Source organism: Lissotriton vulgaris, chromosome 1_2, assembly GCF_964263255.1.
Source record: "Lissotriton vulgaris chromosome 1_2, aLisVul1.2, whole genome shotgun sequence".
Classification (NCBI taxonomy): domain Eukaryota; kingdom Metazoa; phylum Chordata; class Amphibia; order Caudata; family Salamandridae; genus Lissotriton; species Lissotriton vulgaris.
Genome location: NC_141686.1, coordinates 102451821 through 102472931, shown reverse-complemented (window position 1 = coordinate 102472931; position 21111 = coordinate 102451821). Strand labels below are relative to the sequence as shown.

General features: G+C 45.6%; 1 protein-coding gene across 1 annotated transcript in view; it reads left to right on the top strand.

Annotated features, from left to right (window-relative positions):
• Positions 1-21111, top strand: part of PEX26 (peroxisomal biogenesis factor 26) — a 42446-nt gene that overhangs the window by 17434 nt on the left and 3901 nt on the right. The window contains exons 2-4 of the mRNA XM_086952920.1: positions 11177-11403; positions 16817-16957; positions 20398-20717. Of these exons, the coding sequence (XP_086809046.1) occupies positions 11183-11403; positions 16817-16957; positions 20398-20717 (682 nt within the window). The 5' untranslated portion in view covers positions 11177-11182. The remainder of the gene's footprint in view (positions 1-11176; positions 11404-16816; positions 16958-20397; positions 20718-21111) is intronic.

The following is a 21111-nucleotide window of genomic DNA, read 5'->3' as shown; positions in this document are numbered from 1 at the left end:
AACACCCCTCCCTGCTCCCCTGCCAGTGGAATCAGAACTATCCACTCCCCAACAGGGCAGAGAGATTGTCGCCCACTGTCCCAGTTACGAGGTGCCTGGCTAACCGCCTCCGGCCCTCGCCTACCAATGTGGTGTTTTCATAGTACATTTAAATGCTAGCCATCGTAGTCCAATCCCTCTGGTTGTGTCATGACATTTGTAAGCCCTTGAGGCGTGTGCACAGTTCTGTCTGTCCCGCCCCAAACACATATAATAACTCACTCAAAGAAATACTGCCTGGAGGGTGCAGGTCCCAAATCCGGCCAATGCAAAGATGGCTAATCGATGTAGGTTAAAGCAATATATTCCTACGGCCTGAATTAACGTGTCTCATCTAAGTCCCCTTCTGGTTGTCTCTCTTGTACCGTGGGAGGAGCCCGCAAGCCGCTGCTGGGGCCATCCTTAGTGCGTCCATTCGCTTGTTTCCCAACTCGACGCCAACCTTCCAGCCAGTCCCAGGCCTCTTCCGGGGACAAGAAAAACCAAGTCTTACCCTCGGACTCCACTCGTAGTTTGGCTGGAAATAGCATGGAGTATTTAATGGTTTTGTCACGGAGGGCTTTTTTAACTGCTGTGAAGCTGCGTTGTTGTGCTTGGACCTTAACGGTGAAGTCCGGGAAAAATGTAATGTTTGCGTTGTCAATTTTCAGTGGAGGTCCGGCCCTTGCGTTCTGTTCCTGAAATTAAAAACTTTTGCGATGAAGGGCCGCGGGGGAGCCCCTTGTTTTAGGACGTCCCCCGGGAACCCTATGGGCCCGTTCGATGGAGATATAGCTCGAGAGACGCTTAGGCTGGAGTTTGTTAAGTATTAGGTCTTCCACGAAGAGGTCAGCAGCCGGTCCCTCCATTCGTTCAGGCACCCCAAGAATACAGATGTTATTCCCTATCGCCGTCCCTTAGTAGTCGTTCAGAAGCTCTTCCATTCGCTTTTGGTTGCTCTGGAGCTGAACGACCTGCTGTTGAAGGGTGATGGTGTCGGACATGAGGGCCGTCGTAGTCGTCTCAACTTCTTTAACCCTGGAGTCCATTTTCTTCAAATCTGCACGTAGAAGGGGGACCTCAATATTGACTGAGTCTATGCGTGTTTCCAAGGATGTCCTCACCCCTCCTATAGCTTCCAAAACGTCTTTTAGGGTGAGGGTTTTAGCTGGGGGGCGAGATTGTGACAATTTGGGGCCCACCACTAGAGGCCATATCTGTGTCTTCCCCTTAGTCCAGGCACATTTTGCCAAATGCTTTTGAGCTTGAGATTTCAGTTCTTTATTATTAGCCATGAGCTGTGTATAGGAGACAAAAGGGGTTGCATTAATATGGGGGAACGCACCTGTAGTGGCCGCCGCCTGCGCGAAGGAGAGGACTACCCTCCGCTGGCCTGTCAGTGTTCCAGGTGGTTCCACTGGACCAGGGGAAAATGAAGGCCTCTGTGCTATCAGATCCAAGCGTACGGTGTCCAGTACCCACTCAACTGCATGGGTGGGAGCTCCGTCTTCGCCTCTATCAGGGCCCCTGAGGGCCTAGTCCGGCCCAGGATCTGTATTATGGTTGCCCACCAAGGGCCCTCCAGAAAGTTGTGGGGTTAAGTTTACCAACGGCACTCCCCAGTAGGATCGTGGGTCTGCTGCCTCCCACCGTTAGCACCACTGATGGGGCTGCACTGTGATCAATCTCGTGTCAGTAACAGCCTGTTTCCTCCCAGGTTCTGTGCGCGCCGAACCGTCTGGACCCCCTCCGTGCACGTCACAATTCGGACCGCACAGGGAGACGGGGGTCCAGAGTCAACTGTGATGACTGGTAAGAAGGTGTCCTTGTTGGCCCAACACCGGGGTCGAATCCCGAGGGGGCAGCCACCTGGCAGGCACTGCGTCATTAGGCCTTACGTGCGGGGCCTCGATTTATAGACAGTGAGCCCGTCCGCCTTCCACGCTGCTGGAGCCGTGGAGTTAGTACGCACGCACCTCTTCCCTCCACTACTCTGGATCTGTACCTCCTCACCTCGGCCTTCTGTCAGCGTCTGGAGGAAGAGGCAGGATCTGGCGCGGCACGAGGCTCCACAGGAAGGGCCCCCAGAGCAGGGGATCTCGAGTTGGCCGCGTCTGCTGTCCGAGCGTAGTCCCGGGCGGGCTCCAGCCACACCGTCTCCACCGTGCCGTCTCCAGCAGCTCCCCGGCACAGTTTTACCAACGCTCGGTCATGAATGCCCCCAGGGGGTGTGGTGGTGACTTGGGATGCTCGCTACAACGCTCAGGGCAATGTGGTTGCGTTTCACGGCGCACGAGGGGGGTCGTCTCTGCTTTCAGGACCCGGTCGCCATTTTGGGTCGTCCGGGAGGCTCCTAATTGGGCGTTCCTGCCAGCTCAAAGTCATGCGGATCCCTCCCAGAGCAGCGCCTTCGAGGTGAATTGGGTTCGGGAGAGTCCCCCGATGTGATAGGTTAATCTCCAAATCGGCAAACTGAGAAATTCATGGATTTTCAGGCGAGGGCTCCAGAGCTGCTCTAGCAAGCGTCCACTTCCCTCGGTCGCTAGCCACCCCCCCCCCCCCCTCCACCCCCCCACATTCTTCTTTTAATGTTAGTCTTAGAGGGTAACCAGTGATGTCCCTTCCTGAGATGGGTTCTGGGAAATTCAGTGCTATCATGTCCTGTAGAGATAAAGAATGTAGAATTGAAAGCTCCTTTTCTGAACTTGAAGTTGTATGACTTGAAACTTAACCAGATAATGTCTGTTGTTAAAAATGGATTTAAAACATTTGTTAGGTGGTCAATCTATAATGTCAGTTATCTATGCTGTTGAATCCTAAAGACCTGGTTCAAAGAGATTCTGTTAAAATAAAAAGGAACAAAACCAGATTCTTCATCTGTACCTTGTTGTTTAACGTGATGGTGGACCTCCCTCTTGAGTCGTCTGTTGAGTACGGCAAGATTCAGAGTTAGCTCCTGCATAAATGCCGAGACATCTCACTATTGGCACCATGTGAACTTGGTTGAGCCATTTGGCGCTCCACAAGCTATTCCCAGGCGAGGAGATAGTACTGGCAGCATAGTCATTTTCTTTGACCTACCTGCCAGAAATGACTTGATGCAATCAAGTACCAGGCCGTGCATCTCTGAATCACTGACTCTTTATAGTCGGCTATAGGTGTTGAAGGGCAACTTCTATGTCGCTTTCTTCACTCTCAAATCGTAACTCGTATAACATGTCGGCAATAGCTTTTTTGCTCCTGGCTGGTTTTAAACTCTGTCTGAATGGCATCATTCAGTCTATTCCTCCTAGTAAGCTGTAACTGCTTGATCCCAGCTTGTGCTAATAGCGTTGCTTGATGGAAGGTAAAAAATTGATCTACAGGTTGTTAGCTCACTTTGGTCATCTGGTAGTTTTTAAGAAGATGAACAGTGGCCACTTTATTTAGGGAGCTTGGAAATACTTCATTTTCTACAAATATATTTACGTATTTACGGATGGCTCTATGTTCAGTGGTTCTACATTTTTGTGAGCAATCCATCTCGGGATTTCTTTTCAGTGAGTCTGACAGTTAGTATCTATATATTAGTGCAGTGAACCGTTGCTGGAAAATTGGTCTAGAGCCAGCTTAATTCAGACCTGTAATAATTTGGAGTTTGTAGGTTTAGTCTGAATAATGTCGATTTAAAAAATATATATATATATATATATTTTGTGTTTCATTTAATTTACAAAGGAGTCATACAGATTTTGAGACCAGGTTAGTTTGCTTTTGGTGTAACATATATTGAAGGACAGCTCTGCTGTCCAACTAAGAGCTCACATAGCATGTGTCTTGAATCATTATTATTCAACATTTGTTACGCACTAGCAGCTTCAGGCAGAGCAGCAGGCCAGATGGTTATTTGGCCGCGTTCTGAAACAGCCAGGTTTTCAGGAGCCTCGGAAGTAGAGATGGTGGGTCACTGAGCGAAGATGTGAAGGAAGGGTGTTCCATAATCTGGCGGTGTTATATGAGAAGGAATGGCCTCCACATCTAGCCCATTTTGTTTTAGGGACTGATGCTAAGAATAGGTTAGCTGAACGAAGGCATCTCCTAGGGTGATAGAAGATGGTGAGAGAGTGATTGATTGTGAGTCCTTTCCCCAAAGGGTCATGTGGGCTACACACAGAGATTTTGGCTGCACAGTTCTGTACGACTTAGAGTGCTTGCATCGTAGACTTCGGTACACCGAGGTAGAGGGAATTCCCGAAATCCAGACAGGAAAGAACTAGCGCCTGGACCATGACTCTCCTTGCTGACATGGGAATGAGAGGGAGGATTTTCGGAAGCTGTCTGAGAATGCCATAGCAGGTTGCTGTCAGTTTCACTGCTTGGTAGTTGAATTTGAAAGACCTATCCAGCCAAACACCCTCACTTTTAATCTTGGAATTAGGGGCCGGAAGAGGGCCGAGACTATTTGGCCAGGCCAGTCAGTCCAAGATTGGAGATAGAGGGGTTGCCCATGACCATTAGCTCAGTTTCATCTTCATTGAGCTTAAGACCGGAGAATTCCATCCATTTGGCCACCTTCTCCAGGTAGGATTCCATGTCAGAAGGAAGATTCTGGGAGTGGTTTAGGGCAACCACCAGTTGCATGTTATCAGCATATGTAACAATGCTAATCCCATATGGCTAGACAATCTCAGCGAGAGGTCTCATGTATACATTGAACCATGTGGGACCAAGTGAAAAGCTTTGAGGCACTCCGCAGCTGATCAACAGGCTCTTGCAGATGTTACCGCCTTCAAAAACCTGGAATGATCTGCAGAGATAGGATGATAGTTACCTAGAACCTCAGGATTTAAGCTTGTTTTTTTGTTTTTTTAAGCAGTGCTCTCACCATAGCATGTTTCTAGGATGGAGGGACTTAGCCAGTGGAGATAGGCAAATTTAACACTTCCAGTGTAGCTGGGAGTATTACTTCCTCGGCCTTACATAGAAAGTGGAGAGGTGCCGGATCGAGATGAGAGCCAGATCTTACCTGGGTGAAAATATCAGATACAGTGTCCAAGTTCATGATTGGAAGTTCATCTAGTTCGTGTACGATGTCACATGGGGAGTTATCTCTTGAGTGAAGGTTGCTGGGGCATGGGGAGCGGGGAAATATATTGTATATGTCTTGGATTTTTTTGTGGAAAACTTTTGCGAGCAGGCGGGGGTAAGATCAGGTAATGTCCCTGAAGGAGGAAGCTCCAGAAGATTCTTCGCATTGCAAAAGATTTCTCCTGGGGCGTTAGCTGCGGAATTAATTTTTGCTTCAAGTAAAGTGAAGTATGTACAGTATCTCATGCATATTTCTATAGTGTAAGAAGCACAAGCCTGAATATTGTTTATCTTAAAGGGATAAGTTGTGCTGCCTCGGTTAAGGGCCTGCAAACTACAGGCCCTATTCTCAAAAAAGGGCCTGATTTAGATCTTTGCAGACAGGTTACTCTGTCAGAACTTTGACAGATATCCTGTCCGCTGAAATATAAATCCAGTTGTATCCTATGGGATTTATATTCAGGCAGATGGGATATCTGTCACCGTTCTGACGGAGTAACCCTTCCGCTGGGATCTAAATGTAATGCGGCAAAACAGCAAAAGGACCGGCCTCCTGCTCTAAGGCGTTTCACACGAGGGACCGTAGCCAAGAATTGATCAGCGGAGCGTAGCTGGCGTGCGGGTACATAGGGAACCAATAAATTGGACAGGATCTCAGGAGATTAGAGTTTTAGTATTTTGAAGGACAGACAGAGTGCCTTGAATTCGATCCTCTTAGAAACGGGTAGCCAGTGCAGAATTCGTAAAGCACTCGTCGTAGAGCAGGTTCATGAGAGCCTGAGCAGGACTTGGGCAGCGGCATTCAGGACTCGCTGAAGGCGATTCACTTCCGCCTTATTGGTGCCTAACATTAGGGAGATAGCATAGTCCAGTCTGGACAAAATAGTCGCCTGGACTATCACTTGACATGTGGCTGGGTCAAAGAAGCCCAATATGGCCCTTAGACCACATAGGAGTCCAAAGCAGGTACCTGCAATTTTTTTTTTTGGTATGCTCCTAGAACCCAAGAGTGGAGTCGAACCAAATCCCTAGGTTCTTCACCACCGACTTAGGGGGGGAGCATTGCCCAAGGACCCTGGCCACCACTGCGTGCTCCAGAGTCCCTTGTCTTTCCCCACCAACAGCACTTCTGACTTGTTGACGTTAAGTTCAATACAGTTGGTGGTCATCCAGCGTGCGACCGCCTCTAGTCCGTTCCTGAACTGTGTGACGCCCCGAGAATGGTCATTGGAGAGGGCCACCACCAGTTGCGTGTTGTCAGCATATGACACCATGGTCATGCCATGGTCCCGGGCCACTCTTGTCAGAGGTTGGACATAGAGGTTAAACAGGACAGGGCTTAATGCAGAGCCCTGGGGGACTCCCTGCTTGATGGAATGGGTGGGAGAGAGGAAGGGGGCGGAGACCTGGAAGGTTCTAAAGGAGCGGAACCAGTCCAGTGCCAGACCAGGAATCCCCGCCTCCTCTAAGCTGATGGGAGACCGTGCCAAATGCGGCGCTGAGATCGAGCAGTATCAGCGCCGCAGTTTGTCCCTCATCCAGTATGGTCCGCAGATGTTCACTCACCGCTAGAAGTGCGGTCTCGGTACTATGACCGGGGCGGAAACCATTCTGGGAGCGGTCTAAGATACCGCTGTTGTTTAGGAAGGCCGACAGGGCGTTATTTGTGTGGGCCTCTGCGATTTTAGTGACCCACGGCAGAAGAGAGATCGGTGGAAAATGTTCCGGCTCCAGTGAAGGTTTCTTTAACAAGGGGACCACCCTTGCTTGCTTCCATGATGAAGGCACCACTGTCGTCGTGAAAGAGAAATTAATTATTTTGCACAGAGGCCTGAGAAGTATCGGTAAGCAGTTTCTGAACTGGGCCGGCCTCATAAGGTCCAGAGGGGAACCTGATTTGATCTTCGTGCTCAATGTCAGAAGCTCGTCTAGAGAGATAGGGGGTATTGCTACTAGAGTGGTAGTAGGAAGGGTTGCGAGGGGAGCCACCATGTCCACTGGACATGTGGAGAAGGATTTATAAATGGCTTCTACCTTCTGAACAAAGAAGGTGGCCAGATCCTCGCATTGCTGCCTGGACGTGATCGCTGAAGTGGGGGGATCTTTCCTATTTTTTAATTGGTTGAGTATTTTAAAAATGCTTTTCGCCAAGTTTTTGCTGGTCTTGATCTCGTTAGTGAGGTAGGGCACTCGTGCCAGATGTATGGCCTTGTGGTATTGTTTAATCTCGTCCTGGTACAGCTTTTTAGCTCCAGGGTCGTATTCCTTTCTCCAAGCCCGTTCTACGATAAATCAGGCCCTAAGTCTAATATCTGCGCCCCTGGTATTCTAATCTTACAATGGTGCAGATTTCTGACTTTTTGAAATTCCCCAAAGTATTCGAGATTATACCTGAACTCCAGTGACAGGGGCAGGTTTACCGGGCACACTCTCTTGGAAAACGCTTTGGAATCTATTCTCTCGTGAAAAAATATGCATATATTTTCACATGAGCACATCAGCAGTGCCAGTACAGATGCTCTGAGTAACTTGTTTTCTCAAGTGAGAAAGCCCTTTTACTACAACTCCACCAATTTGTTTTAGGGAGATGGGAGGTATTCCGTTTCTTTCCCATACTCGAAAGGGATTTCCTCCTGCCCTTACAAAAAGTATTTTTTTTACCTTTTTGGGGAGGGATAGGAGCCTATTTATGAATGTGTGAGTTTGTGGGTGTTCACACACTTAATGGACATTCCTGCCTTGTAACACTCATTCTTTACCTGTCTCCCACATCTCCTTGCAGATTTTCTCACATGAAACTCTTAAGCCAAACTATACCAAGATTCATGCAATGCAACGTTGTATAGAAATCTGCATTTTTTGGGCGAATGGCAAAAAATAGTACAGCACGTATGATGTCATCAGCTGACTGTGCTTGCTCCTAAGTTGTCTTCTTTGCTTGATGCTAAATATGTTTTGGCATTGCACTCAGCCAAACGGTGATGCAATTTAAGCCTTGCATGATATTTGTTCTTGAGGTGCAATTTTTTTTACAAACCTGTAAACAAAGTCGATAGTGTTAATATATGTAACTTTGTGGAAATTACATGTTTAAACCCAGAGACCAGGCACCCATTTTCATTTGGTACCAATTTTATAAGGAAATCCACACAGGTCACACTACTTTGCTTGAAATATGCTTTTGCATGAAATACTAGGTGTTTTTGCGTTGTTCCTGTTCTGCTACAATCCCTTTACATAAACGAGAAGAGCTTTGGCATTACACAAAACAAGCGCATTTGGCACTGTACTTTTGTCCACTTTTGGCAAGAAAGGACCTTTTCTCACTGCCGTTTGCACCACTTGGGTCGTGTGACCGCCTGTGATTTCATGTGAGCAAATACTTCTATAAGTTAAAAACCAACATTAGAGAAGAGAACAAGAGGCTTTGCTTCATAAAAAAGCATATATGCACATATGGCTCAATGACATAGCTCTGCTTTCCAAGGTAGAAGCCTGATGTGTACCATGTGGGCCAGGTCTGCTTTTTAGGTCTCGCTCCCAGCGTTGCAGTACGCAGCATTGCTCGCGCAGCGAGAGATTTATTGGGGTAGAGGGATTTTAGGAGAAGGATTTTAGCTCCCGCCCATGCTTTTTATTGGGCAACGTCAATATTTATGTTAAACCCTGACTTGTTATTGCTGTGCAGGGGTTTTTGTTACCGACCTATAGGTTTTTTGGACACGCCCTTGGGACATTGAGTCTGCGGTGACTCACTTTTCTTATCTCAGGAGGCGTGTTAAACTAAGGTTCAGGCAGAGTTCACCAAGGCATCTGCTTTCCAGGCCGTCAAGCGTGTGCGTCTTCTCTTTCCCTCCACCCCCACCCCACTTTCGTCCCTGTCAGTGCTGTGAGTGGCCGTACTTGCTCTCTCTGCTTTCCCAGACCCTGCGGTAGTATTTGTGGATGCGCTGTGATTCTCTGCTGTAACTCAGTGGCCCGGCGACTCTATTCTCGTAGCCGCTTGAGACATCGGCTGTGACTTGTTTTTGGTAGGCAGCGCGGCAGCTTGCTCTATATTGCCGTCGTGCATATGTTTTTTGTTGTCTGCCCGCCCGCGGCAGCCCCAGGCATATGGGAACCCTTCGCTTCTCCTCCCTTGTGGCCCGCTCCAGCGGGTCCCCGCTTCTGTTGGGAAACAGTGGTCTCACGCCACCAAAGGCAACCGAGGCGCGAACCCCCCCGCAGCGCTATTAGTACGTGCACTGTTCAGTATGGAAGCGTACATATAGAGTATGTCGGTGTGCATTTTTCTAATAGCGCACATTGACATGAACCCCATTCAGGCACTTTACCCTTTTTGCCAGTGAAAACTGACGGAATGGGGATATCGTGTCTCGGTGCTAAATGGAATTCCTGTTATCACCCATTGAAGTGGTCCTCCTTTTATCAAGAGACCTGTGAAAGACTGAGTCTTCAGAGCGTGACCTTCAGGTTACACACAGGTCTGAGTGGGGGCATGTTTAGGAGTAGAGGGTGGAAGTTATGAATGACATTGCAACATCCACGTAAGTGCACCTGCCAACTGTAACTTTGCGAATACCATGAATGTGGTTAATAGGAGCACCTTTCGTTTATTTAAAGCGCTGAGAAACGCCAAAAGTACGGCAAGAGGCACCATATAAAATAATATTTATGACTATCATTGTTAGTAGGACTACTAGTAATAGTAGTAATAGTAACAGTAGTATAGTAGGAGTAGTAGCAGTACTACTAGTAGGAGGAGGAGGAGGAGGGGGAGGAGGAGGAGGAGTAAGCCACTGCCTCCTATGACGTGTTCATTTGCTACTCTAACCTCATGTTCACTAGGACAGAGAGGAATGTTGTGCTTATTGCTAAAGTTAAGGTGCCTGCGCACACTCTAATTGCATTAGAATGTAACTATATGATAAATGCGGCTATTAGTGCTCACACCGATCATGTGTGTCTGCAGCTTTCTGTCTTAGTCATCGCCATGAGGTCCAATTAAGACCCTATAGTAATGGGGGCATGCGCCCTTGCTAAAACACCTACACCGAAATAATAGATCTGCCTATAATAAATAAGGAAAACAAAACACCATGCATTGCTGCGTGATGTTACCCGGGCTGTAATCGTGAAATAGAACAAAAAATGTGTCTAAAGTAGAAACAAAGACAAAATTGGACATAGCCATACACATTTTTGTAAACACGCGAAAAGAGGATGCAGTGTGACTGAAATGGCAAAAACGCAAGTGTACTTTCCAAATCTGTGTCCACATTTCAATAGTTCCCTTTTCTTTGTCCACAAGGAAATATCAAAATACGTTTCTTTTTGTACTATTAATTTATGTGCCCACTCCAATCCCTACATGAACATTTACTACGTATGCTGTGCAGTGTCATGAATGATGTACAAAGCCCTTGATCGTGCAGCGTGCGAGGTATCATTGAGACATGCACGGCGCGGTTCGGAGGCGCTCGGGTGCACACTGGGATCTCTAAGACCCACCAGACCACAAATATCCTGGCCACTGTATTTATGCGATTCTGCGGCTGTGGCGTATGCCACATAATTATGGATGTGCAGCATTTGCCACTTAATCGATCATCTGATCCATACTCTGCGGATTGCAATGCAATAGGTCTTGCAGTTGTGATAGTTTGAGCTATTGGCATTGTAAATGGCAATGGCTTTAATTTACTTGTTGGTTTTTAAAACATAAATAAAAGGCATTGTTATTTACAATGCCAATAGCTTAATCTCTCGTAAATGTGAGGCCTATTGCATTGCAAATGCTTGTTAAAGAGTGAGCCTGTACAGCATTCCTCTTATGCTAGGGTATTGAAAGGTGTTTGTAGTGGAAATCGGAGAAAAAGCTTTAAAAGGTTTTGCACTCTGGATACCAGTTTGCATTCTTTTGTTAAGAGGTTTCCTGATTACTCATGTGCCAGTGCATTTCTTACCCCTATTCTGATCAAGTTAAATCACAACCCCTCTCCTTGCTATAGTCTATGTGTTAGTGTTGGGTGATGTGAAGGTTTTTGATAGAGACACTCTTCCCTAATTGAACTTTGCTGTTCCTTCGTAGATAATTATGAAAGGCTCATATTCCTCCTTGGTTGGACTGAAGGGGTCCGTGGCATCGGAGACCAGCTTAGGGCCACTACGAATGCCGGGCACACGACTGGCACTGTCCCAGCTTGAGGAGGCTTCAGATCTTCTGGTGGTGCACAGGGACTTTGCATCTGCCCTGGAGGCGTGTGAGAAGGGCTGCCAGTCCATCAGCTCTGATCCAGCTGGCCAGGGAGATTACAGGTATGTCAATCTATGGAATTTCATACTGAAGCTGCCTTTGGCTAAATGTCTCATTTATATGAAAACACTTTTGCATCACACATCACCTTACTTACCTCTGTCTGGCAGATCAGAAAATGAAACTTAAGTGTCTATTTCCCACCTTCATTCCCCGCCATACTGTCTTTAGTAGTGAGTCGTAATTGCCATTGCTCGTCCTCCTGTTCTTCGTTCTTTCTGTTGCCCATTGCTGTCCGCATACATGACTCTCCCCCATTTGTTGACAGCACATGAAATAAGGTTAATCTGACACCATTGTCCAGCATGGTCTTCCCATCCCACTGTTCTTGATCATCTTACTTAATGAATGAATGCATAGTTTATAAAGTCATAAACACAAAAAGAGAGAGTTTCTTTTTTTATATGGGGTTACTTCCAATCCCCCTGGGGTATAAGTTCCGAAACAAAAAAAGGAGTAATCTCGCTGTTATAAAATATATCTACGAGATGAGAAGGTAACTATCCAAAAAAGGAAAAGACTTCCTTTTTTTTAAAAAAGACCCCTCACTCACCAACCTAGTTGGTGACATGCTTCATCATTGGGGTCCCTCCTGAGTAGCTGAATGCCACTTTATGAAGTCTGCAAATCCTTGAAAGGTCACTCAGCACCAGTCCTCGGAAGAGTCTAGAACACAATTCTTTGCAAACAATCTATTACAGATGCTGGGAGACCAGAACAGAAACAGTTTCAGTAGTCGAGCCTAGAGTTAATCACAGCCCTTATTACTAAGGCCTTTTCTTTGGTTGATAGTAACAGGGTGATCGGTTTAGGCTTTCTAAGAAGTGAAAGCAGGTGCCTACCACTCACCTATGTGTGGAGCACTGTCACTGGTAAAGCTAAAGTTGTTCACCATGGAGGATGAGCTGGGCATTTGATTTAAGAGATCATGTAGTGCCCTGGAGTCAACTAAACATTTACCTCTAAAGCAAGTAATCTCTCACTCTTACTGTGATTCAAATGGACTTTCATCTGATCTATCTTTGGATCTTAGAAAAGGATCCTATAGTAGATGAAAGGTATCACAGGCTTTAGAGTCAATATACTAGTGAAACGGCCGAACTGTATGTATTTGTAGTAGGACAGGAGGTTAAGGGTAGCCCTCTGGGATACCACACTCTGGAGAATCTGGAGCAGACAGGAATGGTTCTAATCTCCAGTGGCGGCTGTTGGAGTTTGGAAGTGGAGGGTACCTTAAAATACATGAACTCAGGATGTGCGCTATACAAAAAAAATGATTTCCTTTTGTACAGCTCCCATTCTGAACTCGTATTCCAATGCACTCTCATTTGTGCTAAGGACTTTATTAGCATATATATAGGAGTGTCTTGAAATATGTGAGCTCAGCATGTGCTTTATACAAAAAAGTTTACTTTTGTACAGGGCCCAACCTGAGCTCAAGTATTTCAAGGCGCTAAATACTTCATCATCATTGTTTTGCTGAAAGGCTTGTGTTTGCTTCCATCCTCAAGGCTGGAAAAGAAGATAACAGGATCCAGCCTCTATGCTGAAAGCAAACACACAGCACATGGCTGGCAGCAGGCATGACGCGAGGGCTCAGGTCGGATCCCGGCTTACCTGTATGTCCTGCACTGTCTGGTGCTAGCACGGCTGCCACACATGCATGGCGCAAGGGTAAACCCACCCTTTCCCAAGTCATCACAGCACGGAGTGGAGTCAATGTGGATTGCTGACCCCACCCCACCCTGTGACCACTTGGAAAAAGGTGGGTTTTTCATTTAGCCTGTCTGATTGACAAGCAGCCCTGGGAAACACAGGTGTTTTAAAATATGATGCTCTTGAGCATCATTAGTGGTTGGTTACTTGAGACCCCTATCCTATTGTTAATTAAGAAAAAAAAGATTAGGAAATCTTAAGCGGTATGTGGATGGTAATTCCTCTTTTCAATTCAAATCCACATAACTTGCAAAGTCGGGTAGGTGGAGCCCCGTCGCCCTCAGCTAGGAGCCGCGACTGCTAATCTCATCGTCTGTGTTCTTTGATATAGAAAGGTCCTATTTATTTTATTTATTTTCTTATGTAGCGCAGGATTCGATCGCCAAGAGGATATCTCCGCGCTTGCGCCTGGGTGCAAATGCTGGACTGATAGTAGAGATGTAGAGCTACCAGTGAACTATGAGGTCGAATAAAGATGGGTTTTAAGGCCCTTCCTAAAGGATTGAAAATTTAAATTCGTTTTTAAGGCAAGTGGAAGTGAATTCCAGAGAATGGGGCCTTTGTGGGAGAGGACACGTCCTCCCTGTCTTACTCTCTTAATTGCTGGAGCGGAGAGAGCGTCCGGGACTCTAAGGGATGAACCTGTCTGTTAAGTATTTGGGGCCTATGCCAAAGAGGCATTTGTGGATGGTGCAACAGATTTTATATTTAACCTGCTGCCGAACCGGCAGCCAATGAAGGCTATCCAGAAGCGGGCGGGAAGAGGTTCTGGGCTGGGCATTGAGTACCAGTTCTTGACCACGTGCAGACGATTAAGTTGTTCCTCATTGGCCGAGATGAGCAGGCCATTGCAGTAGTCCAATCTACTGATCACCAACGTCTGGACCAGAGTCTTACGATGGTGGTCAGGCAAGAGTGAAAAAACACGTCGCAGGAGTCCGATGGTGTGGAAACATAGACCAGCAACTTGATTGGCATGCTCTTTGAGCACCAGTGCCTGATCCAAACGCACTCCAAGATTTTTAACGGTAAGTTTTGGACTTGGCACTGGCCGAAGATCTAGAGGCCACCATTCTGGGGACCACAGAAGCGGAGCCTCTCCGAATAACATCACCTCTGTTTTGCCTACATTGCATTGAAGGCAGTTTGCAGCCATCCAGTTAGAAACCGCCCTCATACCATCCGCAAAAGATTTCCTTATTGCTGGAGTAAGGGACTGGAAAGGAAACAAGAGCTGGGTGTCGTCAGCGTAGGACACCGGGGTGAACCCATATTCTCTCACAATGTCAGCCAGGGGTGCCACATACACATTAAATAGTGTAGGGCTTAGACATGAGCCTTGTGGCACTCCCTTGGTGAGCTCCCTAGAGATGGATTGATGGGAGCCCAGTCTGACACTTGTGAGCGGCCTGTGAGAAAACTCTCTACCCAGGACAGTGCCACACCCCTATGCCCACCTCCCGCAGGCGGCCGAGAAGAATCAATGTGACACCGTGTCGAAGGCCGCGGACAAATCTAACAGCACCAGAATCATTGAGCCCCCTCCATCTAGTGTCATCCTGATGGTATCGGTCACTGAGAGGAGGGCAGATTCGGTGCTGTGATTGGGTCGGAATCCCGATTGCGAGGGGTCCAGACCGCCCGCTGTCTCGATGTAGTTTGACAAACAGGTGTTCACGTGCTTCTCGCTAAACTAGCTAATCATCCGCAGACCGGCCTATGCCACTTCTGCAGCCCTATAGAGTAACAATTTGTTGTTCATGGTGTCAAAAGCTGGAGGCAGTTCCAGCCTCGCCAGTAGACATCCCCACCTTCTTCCGCCCATCTTAAAGTATCATCACAAAACCTTAGCAAGACAGTCTCTGTCCGCTTCTGAGGGTGAAATCCAGATTGAAAGCTAGAGAGGCAATTGATGCAGCCTAGATACTCTTGCCGTTGCTGGACCACAGTTTTCTCTGTTTTTTTTGCTCATTACCGGAAGAGTCATAATAGGTCTAAAATGGATGAGTATAGTTAGGTCGAGTTTGAGTTTTTTCAGCATGAGGATAATAGCATCCTCTAAAATCATCTGGCAGGAAACACTTTTGAAATGACCAACATATTAAGATCTCAGTGATCGGGGCAAAATAAGTAGCAAACCTCCTCGGGCCATATTGGTATGGATCCATGATAGGTTTAAGAGTGCTGAGGATGTTTACTATGCCCGATAGACTAGGCGGTGGAAAGGGGGATTTGGTGTCCTCTCATGGGTTAGTCCTGAAGTGATTTTCCCTATCAGTTAAACCCTAGGTACATTTCATCACCTCCTCCAAGCGAGGGTATCTTAATTGTTAATTTGTCAATTTGGTTACTTGTCATTCTCCCATGATTGATGTATTGTCCTACTATTGGTGAGACTGTAAATACTTGTTACAACACAGGTTATAGAGAGGCTGCACTGTGGAAAGAGGTGCCTAACAACACAAGGAGGAAAAAGCCAAAGCCACACGGCTGAAGTTTTGGATCTAGGTAACACTAGGCCTGGAACACATCTGTAGTAATACCAAGGCTAGAGCAGAGTAGCGAGTGGTTGACCTCGAACAGAGCTGTAGTAGGACTGGGACTAAAGGAAAGCTGGAAGGTCCATGGCAGAGCTGGAGTAAGACCAAGACCTGAGCAAAGCTGGAGTAGGACAAGGACTGGAGCAGGCACATGGAAAGCTGGTAGTCCACCTGACTTAAAATATGGTTGGTGGACTGTGGTTCTGGTGGATAGGGTACTATCTCGTTTGTGATGGAGTACTCTGTCTGCTAAACTATAAATAGGGCACAAAAAGGTTAGCCTGACCAACCTGGAGATTATCAAAATATCTAAAATCTATTCCTAAAACCAGCTCCAGCGACGGATCAGTCGAATCCACATTGTTGTCTGCAAGACTAGGATACACACTAGGTAGAAACCTAGGTCAGTGTGTTTTCATTTCCATTTGACCAGTACGAAGACTCCACGTGTTCTTGTGAATTACGTGAGCTCCAGAATCTATTTCTTTGATTGCAGTCTTCTTACAGAGGGCACAACCTGGGCAAGACCCCTGTAAGGAGAGTTGTAGACTGCTTAAAGAAGAATGATTTGCCTGCTGAAAAAAGGGGATTTCTGGACTACATCCACCAGAGGAGATGCCTGCCTTGTACAGCCCAGCCGCCTGGTGATAAAGGAGCTGGGCAAGGGCTTGTGTCCAAACCCTACTGGAGGAGTTGCATCTACCTTGAGAGAGGAGTCTAAACATAATGTGGTTAGAGACGTTTTGAGACATGGGCAAAGTGAGCCCAGTGCCCCAGCCTTTCACGGGGCCCTCGATGGACCCAGCTCTGTCCTATAGAGAGTCTTGCCCTGATGACCTTGAATAATTCTTAAACAGATAATTTTAAATACTGTTTTCCTTTTATTTATTTTTAATGTAAGTGATGTATGGGAGTCTATTACTGACATTTTGTAGAGAAATGTTTGTTTTTCAAAACCATGGAACATGCACAAAAAAGCTCACTTTAGATAAAAACAGGACCTCGGATATGAGAAATAGGAGGAGTCACAAATATTCAAATTCATATGAATAGTGGATTTTTGATGAAGCTATAAAGTGGTCTGTACACGGGTAATGTCCTTTTGATATATTGATAATCTTTCTAGCCCTGATCTGATTGCTGATTTCTGCTCCCATAGATGTGAGGATGTGAAGACTTCACTCTGCATCGTGGGAGTTCAGGCCCTGGCAGAGATGAACCGGTGGAGAGAGGTCCTCTCCTGGCTCCTCCAGTATTATGAAGTGCCTGAGAAGATTCCCATGAAACTCCTGGAAATGTGGTAAGTATGATGGGAAGTGGAGTGGGTCAGTGCTTTCTAGTTCGGACCCAAGGTTACCTCAACACATGAACACTGAAAGGCAGGAGAGAAAATAATGCTTCAGGTGAGAGAGGTTTAAATTGAGGTGTTTTAGAAATATGTCTATTGAGACATTCCAAATAAACCCAAAGTTCAGCATGAATTTGTTACCTGCAAAACCAAGGTAATAACTCCAATGTTAATGAACGCAATACAAGGAGACCTGAGAAGAGATTAGAAATGGATTTCTCTTAGCTTTTCTTGCTTTGTTATGTGGCTTTTTCTGGCTCTTCCTTCTATTCTGGACTTAGCACCAAGAGGACCTGTGATGTCAGTGGGTGTTATGATATCACAGCATCCCAGAACCCCACTGCATCATCTTACAATGCTATGCTGGTGGACAGGCAGTCAGAGAAGATTTTGGTGGCTGGCTGCTGAACAGCGCATTAATAGATTGTCCTGTGCCCTGGTGAGCCTTCCTCTTGTTTTCTACTTGTCGTGCATCTCTTTTTTATGCGCCCATACATCACCAATTCGGGCAAATGGCGCATTGATTAAGAATCTGATAGGACCGCTTTCTACCTTCCTGATCAAACACCAACTGTCATAGCTGGAGTCTTTAGGCATTTTAACTTGCAACATCATAATTAAGGCTCCCTGTTTTCCGTTTTTAATGATTTTTAGATAAATACAGACAGAAACCAATTATTTTATTGTCTGTATTTATTTTTAAATGTGGATAAAAACAGAAATTGTTTTTTGTTTGAGTGATTCTAAATAAACTTTGCCAGGCAGGCTAATAACTGTGTGGATTGATAGGAAAGGGGATTTAAAAAAAGGCATTCTAGTAAAGAGGCTTAAACAGCTGTAGATGTGCAGAGGGCTGATACCGAAATGTGCATATTTTCATATAAGTGCATTTATTTATCTTCTGCCGGTGTTCACATCACTGAAACCTGGCAGGCATTCAAGCATGACTGCATAATCTTTGGGTAATTAAAAGTGGAAATATACCAGTTACAGCTTTCATTGTTCATAAAACCCATAATAAATATGGATAAATACAGATAAATATGACAATAAATAAATACGGATAAACACAGTCGGAAATATCCCAAAAATAAATATCTAAAAACAGGGAGTCCAAATCATTACACAACATTTCATTACATCTTCACTAGCCCCACCACAGTCAAGGACCATTTCCCTGGTAGTTCCTAGTGCTCACACTACTACTCATACAGAGGTCTAGTTAGAGTGTTAATGCTTTTTTCACATGTGCAATTTTGAGTAACAAACAATGTGTGCAAATTAATAATTTTATGATGAATATAGTCGTAGCTGATGAATTAATGATGATGCATTTTAAACAAATTGAAAGAAATGTTTGGTGTGATTAATTTCGCAGTTTAGTTATGGCCTATTTTTCATGAAGACTCCATATTATTACAACAGATGCATATTCTGGTGTTTTGCTGATCCTGCTCCTGTTCATTCCCCCCTCCCACTTAATGTCCCCCTGCGAGTATTCTCTGTCCACAGATTCCACGGAGCTCAATGCAATGTGACATACCTGATTGATCCTTAGAGAGCATGTATTGTGAATGAAGCTTTCCATCGTCTTCCTGATGTAACTTATTGAAGGACACTTCCTCTGGAAGTTCCGATGTTGGCTAGTTAGTACATTAGTGTATGGGTGTTTGTAAGAGAATCAGGGTCGTAACACAGGCCTCGCATCCCCTGCTGTGTGGGGGAGAGGGGGCGGGCCCCGGCTGCAGGAGCCCCTCACCACAGTACTGATTTGATTTGATTTCAGATTTGTAAAGCGCGTAGCTACCCAGGGGCGTCCCAGCGCTGACAGTACTCAGTCCGGAGCAGGCCCCTCCGTGTACATTGCAGGGGTCCCTTAAACGTGCGTTACAGCACTGAAGAGAATGTTTCATATTGTATTCTGCATCTCCGAATCTCCTTTGCTGTAGAAGGTAACAAAAGATTCTTGATTATTCTTAAAAGTGGCCCATTGTTCTAGATTATATTGTGGCTATCCATTTTCTGGTTTATCTAAAAGGTGCTGTCGATAATCATGTTATGCTGAATCTGCAGTATTTCTTCATTGTTTAGGCGTAAAAAGTGTATAGACACTTCTGGTTTTATGTGGATGGGGTGACTTTCATTCCGTCTGTTTGGGCGAGACTTCACTTTTTCCAACATCTCTGTGTGATTGAGTGATTTTCTTCCCTGGTTAATGTTGTTTGCAGGACCTGACAATTATAGATACTACGAATGATTTCTGACTTTATATTGTTATATCTGTGCCTTCATGGCACGCATTTCTTTACCTTGTATGTCTATTCTATTTTTTTGTAATAAAACTATTTAACTTTTCATTGATCTAGAACTCAGTTCTGGAGTGGTCCCAGTCACTATTTTTGATTTACTCTGCTATTTGTTAGGCCTGATGTTGATGATGGGCTCTCTTATCGCTAAATTTGGGATGATCAAAATATTGGGGTTCAGGCTCCCCCAAGAGCAGAGGCTGTCCATCTCCTACAACGTAGAGATCTAGATCTAGTTTGGAAAGGTTCAAGGAGAGAGTCTAATTCAAAGAAGTTTAATATTGAAAAGAAGGGAAACTAAAACTTTCAAGTTCTGGGTGGTCATCGGACGTGTTCATTTTAGAAAAATCAGAGGGACAATTCCAGCAAAAATATGTGGTGGAAAACCAATACTTTCTTAAAAGAAGGAAGGAGTTGAGAATGAATAATAAGGCCTAGAGATGCAGGAAATAGAGGTAAAGATGCTGCACAGGTGAACAGTCAAATTCCAAGAATGGGGAACTAGTTATGAGGATTGAATGAACAGCAGCACAGGGATTTGCAGGGCAGCACTGAAGGCCAAGTGAGGGATCTCAATTTCGGATGAAGAGTGCTGTGAAAAGTCTGAAGGGGATAAACACGATATCATCATAAAGCCATGGAGGCAGAAGACAGCTGATAGTAGACAATGGGCAGTGAGGATGACGACAAACGTTGATCATAGAATACAAGAACATTACCTTACACGCACCTAGTTTATTGACTGCAATACATGGGTACTGGGTCGACCATCACTCTCCTGTTCTTTGCAACACCACGGCAAGCACAAATTGTGCCAGGTAGGCTAAAATTAGTGTCCGGAAAAGAGCGTGCAGCCTTGGTGGATACTAGTGCTCTCTTGCTTATGAGGGTATTTTTTTCTTTTGAGGTAAGTAGTGGTCTGAAGAACATATGGTAGTGATGTAAGAAATGTTGTCACATGAAAGAGTTTTAGTTTTTTAAGGCTGTTTTGTGGGGATATGAGATTGCCACATTTGAAAGAAATGGTCCCGAAGCTCCACTGAAGCTGAATAGTATATATATTTTTTTCTCCTGGGTTCTCCACAGCATCCTCTTATACAGCAAAGTGGAAGAGCCAGCCGCGATGCTGGATGTTGGAAACGCTTGGCTGAGGCATGGTGCCAATCGAACCTTGGTTGGGTATAGTGAGGCTGTGAAACTGTTTCTGCTCCAGGTGCTGCTGCCGCTTGGCCAGTTTGAGGAGGCAGAGGAGCTGGCCTTGGATTCTGAGGTGTTTTCAGAAAAGCAGGAGGTTCTGCTGGAGGCCATCTCAGAGTGCAGACAGACATGGGGTGACCACGACCCGATGGGTAAAACAAAAGTGGCCAATGAAGACGGGCTAGTGCCTGAGAAAGAAAAACACTTTGGTAAGGTTTCTTATTTCAGATAATGTACGAGTCTGAGTGTCTCATGTGTGCATTGGTAGATGTTCATTGTACTTGTACTAGACTGTAGTACACAGCATTAAAGGTTCTATATTTGATATGTAGCATATTGCCGTAAGAAAAAAAGTGGACTTCCCCTGTACATGGCACCTATTTCCAGCACAAAACTTTAAAAAACCAAAAAGAAAAAATTGATTCTTCAAGGACCTTTCTTGAGCTTTTAATGGATTCAGCAAACATGTCTTATAAAGTTACCCACCCACTTATGGGCTTTCTGTTGATTGAGATTGTTTTCTCTTGGAGAGGTAAGTCCCTTGGCAACTTATGGATGTAATGCTAATCAAAACACAACCACCCCAAGGCAAGAACTAAAATC